Source organism: Crocodylus siamensis, chromosome 4 (genome assembly GCF_052110815.1).
Source record: "Crocodylus siamensis isolate JL-2025a chromosome 4, ASM5211081v1, whole genome shotgun sequence".
Taxonomy (NCBI): domain Eukaryota; kingdom Metazoa; phylum Chordata; order Crocodylia; family Crocodylidae; genus Crocodylus; species Crocodylus siamensis.
This window is the reverse complement of record NC_143398.1, coordinates 178,067,229-178,084,036: the sequence shown is the minus strand read 5'-3', so window position 1 is coordinate 178,084,036 and position 16,808 is coordinate 178,067,229. Positions and strand designations below refer to the sequence as shown.

The following is a 16,808-nucleotide window of genomic DNA, read 5'->3' as shown; positions in this document are numbered from 1 at the left end:
GAACATTATTTAACAAATATATGTAGTTCAGTATATACTAAAACCTATACATTTTAAATTATTATTTTTTTAAATCATGGACTGCCTTTGCATCCTTGATGCACAGGAAACTGACCTGCACACAAGTGTTGCTCAAATAATTAACAAAGATTATAGAATCTATCATCCTCAAATTTCTGCTTTATAATTTGCAGTTTTTGCTACCTTGTCATGGGCTTTCACTATAACATAGCAAAAAGCACCTGAGCCCTGTACACTAGAGTTTATACCACTACAGTTGTCCCATTACTGAAATAATGGTTACAGATCATTTCAGTATAAACAAAGTTTTGAAGTCCACAATACTGAAGTAGCACTGTGAATTGATTCTTATTTTTTTTCATTTGACAAGTATTTTTTTTAATATAGGTAATTTGGGGAAGTAAGCACTTCCTGCTTTCTGTGTAATATCTACTCCCCAAACCCTAGAATGCTTATGCAACTGCTGACTCCATGTGTTTTCAAAAAAAAGAAAAGTTGCATTTAATCCTCACTAACCTGAAGGGAGAAAGAATCAGTTGGTACAGATATTTGGGGGTGGGCTGGAGTGGGGAGCATTTTAAAAAAAACAAAGTAAGGTACCTAAACCTCCAAATCTTCACCCAAATCTCCACTCTTGGTAGGAGTAATGCTAAAGTCAGTGTAAAGTAGCAACTATGTATTAAATGTCATCTCTACTTGCACAGTTAGAGCAGAGAGAGGGTAAGTGGCAGCAGGCATTCCTCACTGGCATGGCATTATTGCAAGCACTCATACAGGTGTAACACTGGGGTATGTATAGAAAAGGCTGAGTGAAGAAGCATCCAAATCAAAACCCAGCCCCCAACTACACCCAAATGATGGCAACCTCCATTCTTCTGACTTTGTTGAAAACTCAGCTAACTGATAGAAAAAGGAAATGTAAACTACACGTAGGCAGCTTTCAGTCTCCAGAGCTTACTAGCCACTCAACAACTCATCTGCTGTCTGCAACACCTAATTTACTCCACTTTCTATACAAACCTAGTACTTACTTTACAAATTAGCATCAAAATGTAGACTCTTAACCTGAAAGCTCTAGATAATCTTATATTCAGAGAAATTAAATGACACTATTCTTACTCTACTGCTATTTTTGCTCTTTATTTCCAGTAGCCATTCTGAAATAATTTCCTCTCAACTTAATAATTTATTTACCAGTAATTAATTTGGATTAGACATATGTTTGATGTTCTTTGGATAATGAATACACTTGAACTTAGCCAACAAGAGACTGTAGTTACCAAAAAAGTACCTCCTTACATTCACAGAACAGAATATTTCAACTTCTATAAATACTAGCTAGTTTGAACATTAACATATCTTCTGGGGTTCCTTGTATCAGACATAAATAATCTCTTACTTACACCACCACCCTAAAGTTTATCTCAGCTAAATCTGTCATGCTTTCACCATAATTTCACAAACTGTGGCATGGGACAAGGAAAGAGTGGATTGTGACTCTGCCATAGGCCCTGGGCCATAGCCTCACACTGTCACCACCCCGCAATCCCAGCCCCACTCACCCATCCCACTCCTGGACGTTGTTCTCCACCTGCATGCACAATCACATTCTTAGCACATTTCAATATGAAAGACACATCCATGTCACTTCAAAAATTCTATCTTTATACATACTGTAGAGCGAAGCTGCTTATATAACTTTAAAATCAAGCTTTTTACTGTATAATCTGTAAAATTTCAATGGCATGGGGTCCTTTGTGGATGAAGTGGTTCTTACTTCGTATTACTTATTCATTCATTCTCAAACTTTCATACAAAAAAAATCCCTGTGCAACAAAGTTCCTTCCTCTAGTTCAGAAGAATAATGTTGATTTGTATACTACCCAACTCAAGCTTACATAACAATTTCAACAAGCATCCCCTTACTGTTACACCTGTTCTGTTCTTACTAACTGAAATGTAAGGATAGGCCCTAAGCATCTATTTCCATATATATTTTCTTAAAGTACTTTATTTATACAATTAGGACTATAAAGATCAAATGTGTACTGATACATTGGTCCGATATCGGACCCATACCGATATAAAGAAAGTTGACCGTATCATATATCGGCCTGATGGGGCCAATAATTTGGCTGATAAGCGCCTGTGCTGCACACAGATGAAGCACAGTATCCAGGCAGCAAGGAGCAGACCTGGCAGCAGGGAAAACTGCCTGCAGCTGGTAAGTCCAGTGTGGTGGAAAGGGAGGGGGGAGGGAAGGGGCATGGGGGGCAGAATGATGCCCCCTGTGGTAAGGGAGGGGGGAGGGGCAGATGCTGCCCAGTGGGTCAGAGGGGTGGGGGTCCAGAGTCAGAGCTTGTGAGAGGAGGTGGCTCCCGCCCCTGCTTGCACCCCAGAAGGGCATCAGGGTGGGGGGTGTCCCTGGATCTGCGTGGGACAAGGCAGGGCAGGCTGCAGCCAGGGCTGCACAGGGCTCTTCTGCCTGGGGACTGGGCTCAGAGAGGACACCAGCAGTGCTAGGAGGATGCTGCATCCACCCCAAATTTTGCCATTACTCTACTCCCAGCGCTGCCACTGCCAGCTGCCTGGTGCAGCCCCAGGCCTTCCTGGCGTGCGGGTGGAGGCAGGGCTGCAGCCTGCCCCGCCCCCACACAGCTCCAGGGGGACACATGCCCCCTTGTGCCCTCCCAGGGTGCAAGCAACAACAGGAGCTACCCCCCCCCCATGAGCCGCAGCACCATTTCCCCCTCCCCCCCCCAGGCTGGGCAGCATCAGCCCCTGTCCCCTGCCACCATTCTCCTTCCCCCCCACCACACTGGATTTACCAGCAGGAGGCAGCTGTATTGGAAATCAGACTGGTATCGGCCGATATGCCTCCTTAAATAGCGGTATTGGCCCCAAAAATCTCTGGGAAACCCCTTATAAAAATGCATGAATTTGCTGTGTGTATTTTTTTTTTAGGACTACTCCGCACCCTGAAACCCAAATAGGATGAAGAAACAGGATTACCTTTCCATGTATAGGAAAACATACATGGAACCAGAAAATGTTCAGGCTCAGAAGTCTTGGAAATTGCAGTAAGGTAAACCTACAGCTCCCATTGCAGAAATGATCATCCTTTGGGCAATTAAAACACTTGGACAAAAAAAAAAAAATCTGGACCTGAGGATGTACTTCTCATGTCTTACTGTTCTGCCCACTTTAAACAGAATACATCAAGCAAGAAATTTTGCTGGTCACTAGGAAAGTAAATGCCCTAAATCCTCCTGTGTATAATTACAAAGTTCAAGAGCTGAACAGAATTTAACTGCACATCTGAATACATCAAATGGGAAATTATCAGACTGATAATTAGCAGATAGCCAGTCTACATAAAAAAATATTTTCCTGTTTGCATTCTTTGTCTACCTGATGGAAGCACCATGACAAGCACAGTCTTTTGAAAGAAGCATCTGTGCCAACAGAAGTGAAACTAACTGTTTTAACCTTTCTTGTACGATTTGTGCTATTCTGTGCTTTTCAGCATCATCACATATTCTTGCTCCTCCAAAGTCTTCAGATTCACAAATTGGTATAAAGTGGTCCTTGTACCAAAAATATGCTGACCAGAAAAAATGAACTTGACTTGTTCATGCTAGATGTACTTATACACTTGTAATAAACCATTTCACATAGAAGATAGTCCTTATAGCCTAGACATTCAGAAATTCTGGTCAATTTACAATGGTCTAAATGGGACCAAGTTACAGGGAGTTTTAAGTGGGCATAGGAATATTACTGAGCAAGCTCCTCTAGTACTATAACAGAGGAAAGGCAATGAGGGCAGGAGCCATGGGCATAACCTTTACTGTGGGAAGGAGGAAAGGAACCACAGTGGTGACTGACCACACTACTGCAAAATCAGCAGTATGGCAGATGAGTGCTGCCTCATGTGCCATGGCTCCCCAAGCGGCAGAGAGCTGCCCTGCTAAGCCTCTGAGTTCCTCATACATATTTACACTACCTAAATCAGGGCCATTCAACTTATAAGTAGCTAGGGGCCTGCCCCCATCAGGACACGTCAAAGGGGACTGTGGTCCGATGGGCCTGCATGGCCCCCATTCCACTGCACTGAGCACCAGTGTGCCACCCCTGCTGCCCCTGCCTCTCCACTGCACCATATGCCCTGGCATTCCAACTCACACTTAGCATCGCAGTCACAAGCTTCTCATCTGCACCGCACCCTGGGCTATGGGCCCCCCCTGAACTAAGGGCTGCACTGCACGCTGCACCACCCCATCCTTGGGGTAAGGTTAGGGGCAGGAAGGGGAAGCCAGAGGGAGGGGGAGTCTAAAGCCCCCACGTTACTGCTGCTGCAGCCAGAGCACCAGAGGGAAGCAGCAGCTGTGGGAACCCAGGGGATGCAATTTAACCCTTTGTGGGCCACATGCAGTCTGCAGCCATCAGCTGGACAGCCCTGACCTAAGTTACGGATGTGCTACTTATGGGAAGCAGCTCTTAACTGCTAACACTGATGATAGGCCAACTTTAGCAGCACTTGTTAGAAGTTAAAAGCATTGTTAAGTTATTTGGGGGGTAGGGGGAGAGACATGCATCAACACCAAGGTTTCAGTGCCATTTAATACAGCATTTGATTTCTGCCACAGTGACCAAATCTTTTCATATCAGAACACTTTCTTTTGTATTTCTAAAATTTTAGAATAGGCCAGAAGATACATTAATCAAATTAGGTTGGAGAAGGCAATAGCCCTCAAGTGATCTGCACTGACATCCTTGACAAGTCGTCTTGGATGTGAAATTCAAAATAAATTTCACTTCTTGAATCTATAGCTCAAGCCCTTGAAGAATAAGGAAGAGAACAGTTCTGAATTGTCTAATACCAAGAATGGAGTTCCTTAAGATTAAGAAATACACTTGTAAGATTAATGAATGAAGCCCACTTGAAAAATTTAAGATGACTGACAAAATATAAATCTGAACCAAATCTAGTGTTCACTCCCACAAATAATGCTGCCTATGTTCTTCATCCCTGCTTACAGAGATAAGACCCTTATCATGGTAATTTTGGCTATAAAATTCTGGCAGAAGTAGCAAATTATAGAGCACTAACTAGCTCAGTCACTCACGAAACGATGCGGAATGCAATTCCAGTATTTGAAAGAAAACATGGCAGAATAGGTTCAGTCTTACTATCACTTTAGAACAGCAGAAATTAAACATTTCCACATACCACTGCACTTGTGGAATTGAACTGGTTAGTTTAGGAAGTGAGATTCAAAACAGAAACAGACTGAAGAATTCTACTGCCAAGAAACTGATGACCTTGCAGTAATTTAAAATTAGGGCAGAAACCAACACGTGAAGAGTTAACCAAATGTAGAGGAAGAAAGATACTAATAATGAGAATATGGATTAAGGCAACTGAAACTGCTAATGAAGAGAGAAGGCTTGAAGAGCTGGCCTACTACAGCTGTACCTCCCTAAAGAAACTGAAATAATTCTTAATTTTTTTTAGAACAAATCAGGGATTTCTCTAAACTGAGTTAAAACTTAGTTAAGTAACTTGTTTTTTGTAATTAGACATAAATCATCTAAGCTTTCTGAAGATTATAGAATCTCTCATTCCTATTGTTGCTATTCTAGATGTCATGGAAATTTTTTGAGAGTATGCTGCCAGTACAGAAGAGGTTGAACTGACATGCGCAGTTTGAAGCTGTGAGTGGAAATTTCCAAGGCTCACCCAGTCCTTGCCCCCTGGGTGACCTGCGGAGCTGTCAATCATTGTTGACCTACTTTCCCCACAGACGCATGCTCACATTGTGTCAGCTCCTGACTGAGAGCATGCTCAGTCAGAACCTGACATGAGGTAATCGGACTAGAAATTTCTCTCTGGAGAGCACGCTGATTGGCTACCAAATTGATATACAGGAGGGACAGGATAGGAAGGAAAGGTGGAGGAGTAGCACTCTACATCAAGGAGGAATATACTTCCTCGTTAATTAGCAAGGCGGTAGAGGGGGGGCACTCTGAGGTGCTCTGGGTTAGAGTAAAAGGCAGTCCAGGGGAGAGAGACTTAACGGTGGGAGTCTACTATAGACCTCCCAACCAGGGAGAAGATCTCGACCAGGAATTCTTGGGTCAGCTCACAGAGGCAGTGAGGGCTAAGGATGTGGTCATCATGGGGGACCTGAACTTCCCAGACATCTGCTGGGAGGAGCAGTCAGCCAAGTCTGATCGCTCACGTCGGTTCTTAGCCAGAGTGCAGGACCTCCATCTAACCCAGGAGGTGCACAGTCCCACCAGGGGAGACGCCTTGTTGGACCTGGTGCTGGCCACGGGTGATGACCTGGTGAGGGGGCTGCGGGTGATGGGCCACCTGGGAGACAGTGATCATTGCTTGCTGGAATTCACCATCCAGCGTAAGGTGGCAAAGGGCTGCAGCAAGGCAACAGCCCTAGACTTTAGGAGGGCTGACTTCAACAAGCTAAGGAGGATCGTTGGGGAAGCGCTGAGGACCCAGAGGGGAAGGGAATCAGATGTCGAAGGTGAGTGGTTGCTCCTTAAGGAGACGATCCTCCATGCCCAAAGGGAGGTAATCCCAACAAGGGTCAAAGGGAGCAGGAGGGCACATAAACCCCCATGGCTCACTAAGAGCATCCGGGAATGTCTCCTTGCTAAAAGGGAGGCATATACCCAATGGAGAGATGGGGTCATCACCAAGAAGGACTATGTTACAGTCGCCCGAGGATGTAGGGGGGCAGTCAGGAGGGCCAAGGCAGAGATGGAGATAGGACTAGCTTCCCGGATTAAGGACAATAAGAAGTCCTTCTTTAAATACATAGGGGGTAAAAAGAGGGTCCCGGGTAATGTGGGGCCCCTGCAGGACACGATGGGCAACTTAGTCATCACGCCAGATGATAAAGCTAACATATTTAACAATTTCTTTGCCTCTGTCTTCCTAAGTAGGGACCAGTTCAGCCACCTCCCTGCTGGGCGCCCCTCGGGCCCCGGGAGAGACACGCCTGGGCCAGGGGTTAGCGAGGAGTTAGTTAGGGTACTTCTGGAGAGGCTGGACGTGTTCAAGTCCGCTGGTCCGGACGATCTTCACCCTAGGGTTCTACAGGAACTGGCCGAGGTCATTGCGGGACCCCTGGCGCGGCTCTATGAGCACTCGTGGTGCTCTGGCGAGGTGCCGGAGGACTGGAAGAGGGCCAATGTGGTCCCTATCTTCAAAAAGGGAAAAAAAGAGGACCCGGGAAATTACAGGCCAGTTAGTCTTACCTCAATCCCGGGTAAGCTCTTTGAAAAAATTATCCTGGCACATATCCAGGAGGGCCTTGCGGGGGAATGCATGCTCAGGGGCAACCAACATGGGTTCATCAGTGGCAGGTCTTGTCAGACCAACCTGGTGCCCTTTTACGATCAGGTCACCAAATCATTAGACGCAGGGGTTGCTGTGGATGTAGTCTTTCTGGACTTCCGGAAGGCTTTCGACACTGTCTCTCACCCTGTCCTCATCAAAAAGCTGGGAGACTGTGGTGTCAATGCCCACACAGTCAAATGGGTCGCCAACTGGTTGGAGGGCCGCACCCAGAGGGTGGTAGTGGATGGGTTCTTCTCGACCTGGAAGGACGTGGGCAGTGGGGTTCCGCAGGGCTCGGTCCTCGGGCCCGCACTGTTCAACATCTTCATCAGTGACTTGGATGAGGGGGTAGAAAGCACCCTGTTCAAGTTTGCTGATGACACTAAGATGTGGGGGGATGTGGGTGCACTAGAAGGGTGCAATAGGCTACAAGCTGACCTTGACAGGTTGCAACGGTGGGCGGAGGAGAATAGGATGGGGTTTAACACTGATAAGTGCAAGGTGTTGCACATGGGGAGGAAGAACCGGCACCACACTTACAGGTTGGGGAACTCCCCTCTTGCCAGCACGGAGACGGAAAAGGATCTTGGAGTTGTCATTGACTCCACGATGAACATGGGCCGGCAGTGTGGGGAGGCAGTCAAGAAGGCCAACCGTACCCTGTCATGCATCCACAGATGCATCTCGAGCAGGTCCAGGGAGGTGATCCTCCCCCTCTATGCGGCACTGGTCAGGCCGCAGCTGGAGTACTGCGTCCAGTTCTGGGCGCCACACTTCAAGAGGGACGTGGACGATATGGAAAGAGTTCAGAGGAGGGCCACTCGTATAATCAAGGGTCAGCAGGGCAGGCCTTATGAGGAGAGGCTACGGGACCTGAACCTGTTTAGCCTCCACAAGAGAAGGTTAAGGGGGGACCTTGTGGCCTGCTACAAACTGGTCAGGGGGGATCAGCAGGTATTGGGGGAGTCCCTGTTCCCCCGTGCGCTGCCAGGAGTGACCAGGAATAACGGTCACAAGCTGGCGGAGGGCAAGTTTAGATTAGATATTAGGAGGCGCTACTTCACAGTCAGGGTGGCTAGGGCCTGGAACCAGCTTCCAGGGGAAGTGGTGCAGGCTCCTAGCCTGGGGATTTTTAAAAGGAAGTTAGATGAGCACCTTGCCGGGGTCATCTGACCCCGGTGCTCTTTCCTGCCAAGGCAGGGGGTCGGACTAGATGATCTACCTAGGTCCCTTCCGACTCTAGCTACTATGAAACTATGAAACTATGATATAAAAGTTCTGTGAGCCCCTCCCTCGGGGGGAGATCGCGCGGACCAGAGACAGAGGCTGCTGCTGCAGGGACTGTTCTCTGAGTCAGGCTTCAAGGCCTATTGATCGCCTCCTTTGGCTCCGTGGCTTAGTTCTTCGTATTACTCATTGTATTGCGGTTTTGACTACGTTCATCTGGCTTCCTGATTTACCTTTTGAACTGATTAACGGCTTACGATTTCGGATCACCCTCTGGACTTTGTTTAACCCGGTTCTGGATCATCGACCTCGGCTTTCTTCACCACCTACGACTCTGCTCATCCCTCCAACTGACATCTCCGCTGCTTCATCTTCTGGCTTCTGACCTCGGCTTTCTCATACGACCACCCGATTTGTCCATTGCTGTGGACTGGCGTCACGCGGTTCATCATCACCGTGTTACAGTTCGTTTTTGTTGTTTGTAATCCCCATTTATGAGCTGTTGACCAGCCCTGGGACTAGGTCTTCGGACTGAACCTCGTGGGCCAACGGACCCCTTTGTTGTTAATTGTTTGTGTTCCAACTGTAACTGAAGACCTTTCTGCCTACGCCTGAAGCGTAAGTCAAATAAATTCACCTGTTTTTCTCAATCCGCTCCGAGTCCCTAACTCCAGACTCTACGCCGCTAATCCCACCTGTCCGTATCTAATTGCCACCCCGGCCCACCGTGACCTTGGGGCCCGATCCTTCCGTTTTCCCTGACACTAGAAAAACAATGCTTTAAAATATTTGGCTAGTTAAATGATCCATCCTCAACCTTCACCATGTTTCCATCCTTCCAGCAGGATACATGCTTCCCTCCCAGCTCTTTCTTTTCCTATCTCCAAAAGAAAATCAAATATATATATCCCTTCTACTTCTCCCGCTTCCTTGGTGTCGGCACAAGGCTCTTTCTAATATTTCAAATCTTATTTGTTAGCACTATGCAACATGGAACATGTAGCTGAGGGAAAACAATGTACTGGGTTCCTGACCAGACTGACTGCTGCTCTCAGTAAGAGAAGCACTTTATTATGCTTTCAATTTAACTTCTTTAAAGTTTTTGAGAAAAACAGGAGATCAGACTTTGTTCCTGAAACTATTAAAGGCGTACCATAGTCTTGATTAAGATGTTCTCTGCCTCAGTCTCTTTCCATAAAATGAAGTTACTATATTTTCTCACAAAAACCTCTGGAAATTAGGGTGCACAATATACACGAGCAAGAGCTGTTTCTTCCGCTTACTGAGCAAATGTGCAAGTAAAGACTGTGGCCCACAGAGAGCAGCAGAACAATGAACAGTTTCAGCTCCCCAGCTGATGCTAGTCAGTTACTTACTATAAAAAATCTTTTTCTTTGCATTCTGACTGAAAAAGCAAGGTGTGCATCTTATTCTGGAGTACACTATGTAAGAGAAAATACAGTAATTCCAGCCTGACACGATGTTTCAATATTTAATCCATGTGTGTTTACAAAGGACTTCGATGATCTTAAATTAAAATGCCACAGAACCAGAGACCAGCCTCTTTAACTGGTGTACCACAAAAATAGAAAAACACCCCAAAAAACGACAAACAAAACAATAACAACAGATCATGGCTGTAGAAAAAACACAGACTGCTTATGCTAATCCTAAATAGATAACTGATATTAGAGGTGATATTTGGCACTTTAAAACAATACAATTTATCCCTCAAAAAAATTTAGGTGCAGTAGTTGCATTAGTTTGCAAATTACTTGTTTGCAACTCAACTATATACGCTGTAATTAGGAAAAATGTTGCTAGGTAATGTCTATTTCTGATCATTCCAAACAGTACAAGGTTATACACAAAACTTTAACAGTTCTGCTATATTTACTTAGCTACCTGCTGAAAAAATGTTAAACTGCATATCACAGACAACCCTGGCTTTAAGCTTCTTTCAACCTTCAAATTAGTTTCAGATACCTATATCTTCAGTCAAACCTTAAAATGTCTCCCACAAAAATAAGTTGATATGCATAGCAAAAAGCTAACGTGGAGAATTAACACCCATTGTACAAATATCAATTCTTGGATTAAAGGAAAGAAAAAAAGTTAGCTTTCACTTACATGTCTTCAAATTAGTTTATTTAATTCAGAACTTCAGGAATTGGCCAAAAAGGGAGATGACACAAAGGTGTTTTGTGGTATAGGGCTGATGCAGTTTTGGTTTCTTTGTAAGGACGTACTTTTTGCTCAGAAATATTTGATTGTAAGAGAGGAAGGGAAGGAAGCATTGTACAAAGGTTGAAGCAGTTCCTAAAAAAATCAGTGGTGAGAAATACTCAAAAGCCATAAAAACAGAGAGACCTGGCATTCAGTCAACCCATGTCAGAGTGCGGTCCAAGCAACTTAAAAAGCAAAAGGATAAAAGAAAAGAAAGTGTGGCTGAAGGCAGCAACTTTTATACAATCTGTTCACCAAACAAGTTCCACTGAAATTCTGGTAGGATATGCTGTGCATGAGTTCATCCAGCTATTATCAAAAGACTGTATTCTCAACATTTTAGACACCAGTAGATGGCATAACTCTTATTTTGCCTAAATTAATGAGTGGGTATTTATCTGAAATCCCTAGAAAAGGGAAAAAGTAACATCTTACATTAATGTCTAATCTGAAGGTTACTTCTGATCTTTCAGCCACCTTCTGACCTCATTCTCATTACGCATCGAATGTGAAACCACAAGCTCCTTTCCCAAATGCAAATGAACAACTAGTGAAACTGTTATGACCCTATACAATCTACAGTTATGCTTGGGAACTGGGAGAAGAAAAACTATCTCCTACATACGATGTAGAGTTAGAGAGTGTATGTCTGAAGATAATAAATACTTCTTTAAAGGCAGACTGAAGGAATTAAGTTCTTAAGCACTTATTTCATTAGGTCTCTTAACCCTATCACTTACAAAATGAATTATGGCTTTTAATTATTTTCCTGGACATTAATGAAAACATATTGTGCCATTAGTAAGGCTTGTCAGCTACAGTTATGAGGAAAGAAATGATCTGGCCCTGGTTTGTCAATCTAATCTTATCCATGGAAACTGAGTGAATGTCATTCAAGTATGATAAATAAGTATCCTTACAGGCAAGCAGGGCAGGCGAAACCAGGGAAAATGGAGCTAAATGCTTATGATCTAGGGGGGAAAAAGTACCAATATAAATTATCTAAGTAGCCAGAAACAGACTAAGTACTGGAAAAATACAATACTGAACAGCCTGTTTGCTGGAGGAAAAATGAATCCATAGAAACACCAATAATCTGTCTTGAGGTTTTCCCTTTCTAAGAACTACATACCATTTCTCTTTTTTTCCCCCCCATCACTTGAACTGGACTTCTACCTAGAAGCAAAGGTACTAAATGGCAATCGTTCAACACCTTTGCTAATAAACCAGTAGAAAAAATTTTTAACGCACTCACATGCATGCATATGAAGGATCCAACTTTACAGTGGCCCTTAAGCCCCTACAATCAGTGTTACAATTTTAGAGAAAGGATTTAAGTCCCTTTCACATGAGCTAATTATAAAGTAGAAAATGACTGCACCACAGAAGTGTAACAGGGCAGCTCCATGCAGCAGCAGCACATGGGGCAGTGCTGGCTAGTAGCTACCATGATGACAACGGTGATAGCTCTTTTTGATCCCCTTTCTCCCACCACACAGCTGCACTACTGGACACTATTGTTGCAATTCTCCAGTGAGAAAGGCTGAATCCACTGTGAAGCTTCACACTATTTTTCATAATGGACAATACTTAAAACCGCATAACTAGGCTCTTACACACTTGATTACACAACCTCCTTAGAAAAGTGTTAATTTGAAACAGGTGTTACAACAGATACATGAAGCTACACATGACTACTGCTAAGGACATCTAGACTAAGACAGACAGTGAGATGCATTTAAGACTTAAAATCAAAAGAAAAACAAAATTATGATACACAGAACAAGGGTAAAATGCTACAGTACAAAAGCTGTGTCTCCTCTCCTCAAAACAAGACAAGTGCTGCCATGAAGGGAATGTATAGTTACCTGCATCCATATCTGCAAAGAATGGAACAGCCAGTAAGGAAAAGAAGGAACCAGAAATTCAGTGTCTCAGAGTTGGATTTAAAAGTTCATAAGGAAAATAAATAAAAATAAAAATCAAGAAAAATTTTAGTGAAAGATACACCTAAGTTAGGTGCTACTATATTTATCATCTCAAACTATAAAATTGACTAACTTTAATCTAAAATAAAGAATAGAGTGCAAGCTTTGAATGACATACTAACTGTGGTCTAACAAAGAACAATATAAGCAAACTAAATCAAAAATTAATTTCTAAACATAACAGAAGAAATATATTAAATATAAATATTTTGTATTTGGAAAAACTAAGTTTGCAGTACCAGAACAAGGAAGGCCCAGTTCTGCATACAGCCAGTGCCAGTTAGAGTGGCTATTGTCATCAGTGGGCAAATTTACATTAAGAAAACTATCACTGGTAGGGAGCAATACATCTGATGGCAAGTGTTCAGCTTTGCCAAAACAGAATTATGAAAGGTTCCAATATGGAAAAATAAGACGTAAGAACTATGCTAAAGAAATTGGGAAAAGGCATATAGAAATTTTCCTTGCCTGTACTCCAGTAAGACAAATATTAAAATGAAGCATACTTAAGTTGTCAACAGTCAATGAAGGATCAATTATGAGTATTAGACATCTTAAAAAATGACTAACTGTTCAACAAGTGTGTTTTTAAAGAACCTACATATCCACATACCTTCAGGTGATTCCTCCTGCACATATGTGCCAGTCAGATAGCGGTGGACAAGGGCAGACTTGCCGCTAGCTAAATTGCCCACAATTCCCTGGAATGAAAAAGTGACGACATGTAAATAATTGTAAATAAACTATCCAATATTAATCCAACAAATATCATATTTACTTAACTTGACCAGAATTCTAATGATAAAGAATATTCTTTCCATTTGTATTTATGAAACAGATAACTAAAAATATAAATATGCAACAAGTGATAAATTGGCATTGAACTCTGAATGCTTAGGACTGCTATACAGAACACAAAACAAGTCAAACTGAAGGAGAGCATATCTACAGTATTCTCTCCTCTTCTCTTTCATTAACAGGTACATTACTGAAAACTGTAGGACACTGTTGCACAATAATTTCAATTTTCTACTACACATTTCCCCTCACTTTATGCAGGTTCTGTATGTGCAAATTCACTTGTATGTGATGACCCTTTTTATACCAAATATTTGTTATAGGAGAGGTAAATTGACTCTTATGTGATCAGTGTGGTAGAAGCCCGCAGTCAGCTGCTTTGTGCAGTGCATTGTGGGAGTCAGATGCACCAAAATATAGTCTCCTGTGAGGATATATGCTCCTCGCTCGCTGTCTACAATGTGTTTCTGTAGTTGCCATCCCCATTATGATCGTGCCGGTGGCTGTGTGTACTGTCTGCTGTTTGCAAGTACCAAAATTGCCTTGTAAAAGTGGTAGAAATGGGTCTGGGGGTCAGTTCAGTCGAGGTCTTGGAACATATCACTATTTGTTACATTGCAAAGTGGGTTACCTTTACACGAATGTGAGTTATGCGCCATTTTCCAGGAACACATGTACAGCATAAAGTGAGGGAAACCTGTATCCTGTTCTGTCTAAGAATACAGGGCTTCCTGCAGCTACCGCATTGGGCCATATTACACGAGGGAATATCCTATATTCATTTCCTGCCTGAGTTAAGGAGAATAAGCCTGAACAAGTTAGTAAATATCTGAAAACAAATTAAACCTTTTTATTTTTTTTGCAATAAATGAAACACATAGTGAAGACTTATCAATATAAAGATAAGTGCTACCAAGAAAAAGAAGAACAAATTAAACAAAAGTGCTAAGGGGATAAATATCTATTCATTAACCTCTTGCATAAGACAACTTGGAAGATAATCTAAAAGCTTTGAATCTTTTTTGTCTAGACAGAATTATTAAACACCACTGGTATAAGTTGACATGTACAACTCTGAAAACAAATAGCAAGAAGCAAATCCCAATTCTGTAAACACCACAATATAAATATTAGGATACTCGAAAAACATAAGAGGATAAAACATCTTAGGATAAAAAGTTCTAGGCATAAGATCTGCAGAAATAAGTAAAAAATATGTTCAAATTGATGGACATACCACTTCCCTTGGCACAACAGAAAGCATATAAGAATGCTCCACATACATGGTGATAAAAACTTTTGTGGCTAAGCTATCTGAACTGGTAACAGACACTTGCATTTCACAGTCTGTGTATAAAGCAGCCTGTATACAAGAGGGGTCAAAACATCTATTTACAACTTGGAGGCTGAAAACATGAACAAAAAACAAATGTTGTGAGACTACTACTAATCAACCTAGAAAAAAAAACAACTGAACTGGAGATTCATCTAATATATAAATTTAAAATTCTTGAAGGGCATGACAAAAATAGTCAGGGGCTATGTTTCAACGGGCTGGTAATATTTATAAATGAACTATTTAGGCTATCCCAGAGATTAATGATCCTCTCAGAACATAAAAACACTAGGTAACACGAGGTGAGACCCCATCAGGCAACTGAAAGGAAAAATGTACTGAAAGATATGGTGAAGTATTCCCTAAAATTGCAGTAGTAATATAATGCCACCCACCTTTCATGTTGGCAGATAGTTCACAAAGGACTTTTCAGATACTTGCAACCAAACATTTTTAGAAGAAATCTACCATGCTTGGTACCTTAGAAATCATCAGCAAAAACATTCTGGCTCTTTCTGATCAGATTAGGGAAAAATTCTCCTACTTCACCTCCCCACATTACAAACAAATACTTAAAAGTTCTTTTTTTCAACAATGATACTGCCTTCATGCTTGAAAATAGACACTTAAAAAAAGGGGTGGACCCTCATGCCATTTTTTGTTTTATGGGGGGAAAAAACCCATGTGCCCAGATTTAGGAAAGCTAAATGCCTGAACTTCTGCAGGTGAGACTTACTAGTCCTTGTAGTCTGCAGTAAAATAAGGCCTGGGACCACACACTGAACAAACTCTGTGTATGGACAAAGGTACATTTGGATCAGTTTCAAAAGAGAAATGTTTCCAAAGAGCAGCAGTTTTTAGGCTGCATTTGTTATGTGTGGAGAAACCTGGAATGATAAAAATGTAACAAAACTACTCCAACTTTAACGCTGCTCCATCCAGTATTAAAATTGGAGCAGTGTTGCTACGTTTGTATGGCCCCCACCTTGTCTGCATGTAACAATCAGTAATGAACAGCAGCTGCCTTTTTTTAAAAGTTCTTTTTCTGAAATGGCTCTAAATGTATGTGTCCATACTCAATGAACATAAAATATTTTAATTAGTTGCTCATTGAATTTATGCCATTTACCATGTACAATGATTAAAGTAGTAAACTAGGGAGACAAAAGGTATGATAAATAATTTTTGAAAGTCAGTCTTTTAAGAAGATGTCTAAATTTGATATTACTAACAAGGCAGTTAAATAATAACAGAGGCCAACAACTGATAAACAAAGCCTCTCGTATAGACCACGCAAGCATGTCAAAGACCTGCTTCTGGCTCTGATTTTAACACCTGTACTAAGTCAACATATGAATGGGCCCAACAGGACTGACCATTATTGTACATAGTATGCTTATTCTAACCAGAATGGTATTATTTGCAAAAGTCTTGTATAATACCCTACGCACAGCAACCACATCAGTGACAATTCTACTTCTGGTTCCAAACTGTCTGGATGTTGCTGCTCTGCACCATACATATTTGAGTATAACCCTAAAGAAATGTTTCAGTTGGAAAAAAAAAACCCTTTCTCTGCATCCTTTCCCAAAGATCTTGATAAAAAAGAGAATGATTAGCCACATGAAGGCTCATATTCAGAGGGGACAAAAATCAACTGTACTTTTATTTCTTGGCTCCCATTGTCTTTGAACTCTTCCACTTCCATATTTTAAAAAAGCACAAGTCCTAACAGTTGCAACAGAAATTATGTACATAAAACACAGCAAATCAAAGTAGGGATGCCTGTCCATTCTGATAAGTGCCTGAAACAATAGTTTGAAGCAGAGCAATTCACATCTCTTAT

At 42.2% G+C, this 16,808-nt stretch overlaps 1 protein-coding gene across 6 annotated transcripts in view; it reads right to left on the bottom strand.

Moving 5' to 3' along the window:
- Positions 1 to 16,808, bottom strand: part of AGAP1 (ArfGAP with GTPase domain, ankyrin repeat and PH domain 1) — a 561,813-nt gene that overhangs the window by 370,124 nt on the left and 174,881 nt on the right. For 3 of the 6 annotated variants that reach the window (XM_090044999.1, XM_090044994.1, XM_090044996.1), the window contains exon 3: positions 13,430 to 13,529. In XM_090044999.1, the coding sequence (XP_089901125.1) occupies positions 13,430 to 13,529 (100 nt within the window). The remainder of the gene's footprint in view (positions 1 to 13,429; positions 13,530 to 16,808) is intronic. The other 3 variants (XM_090045000.1, XM_090044995.1, XM_090044997.1) reach the window with 1 other exon arrangement.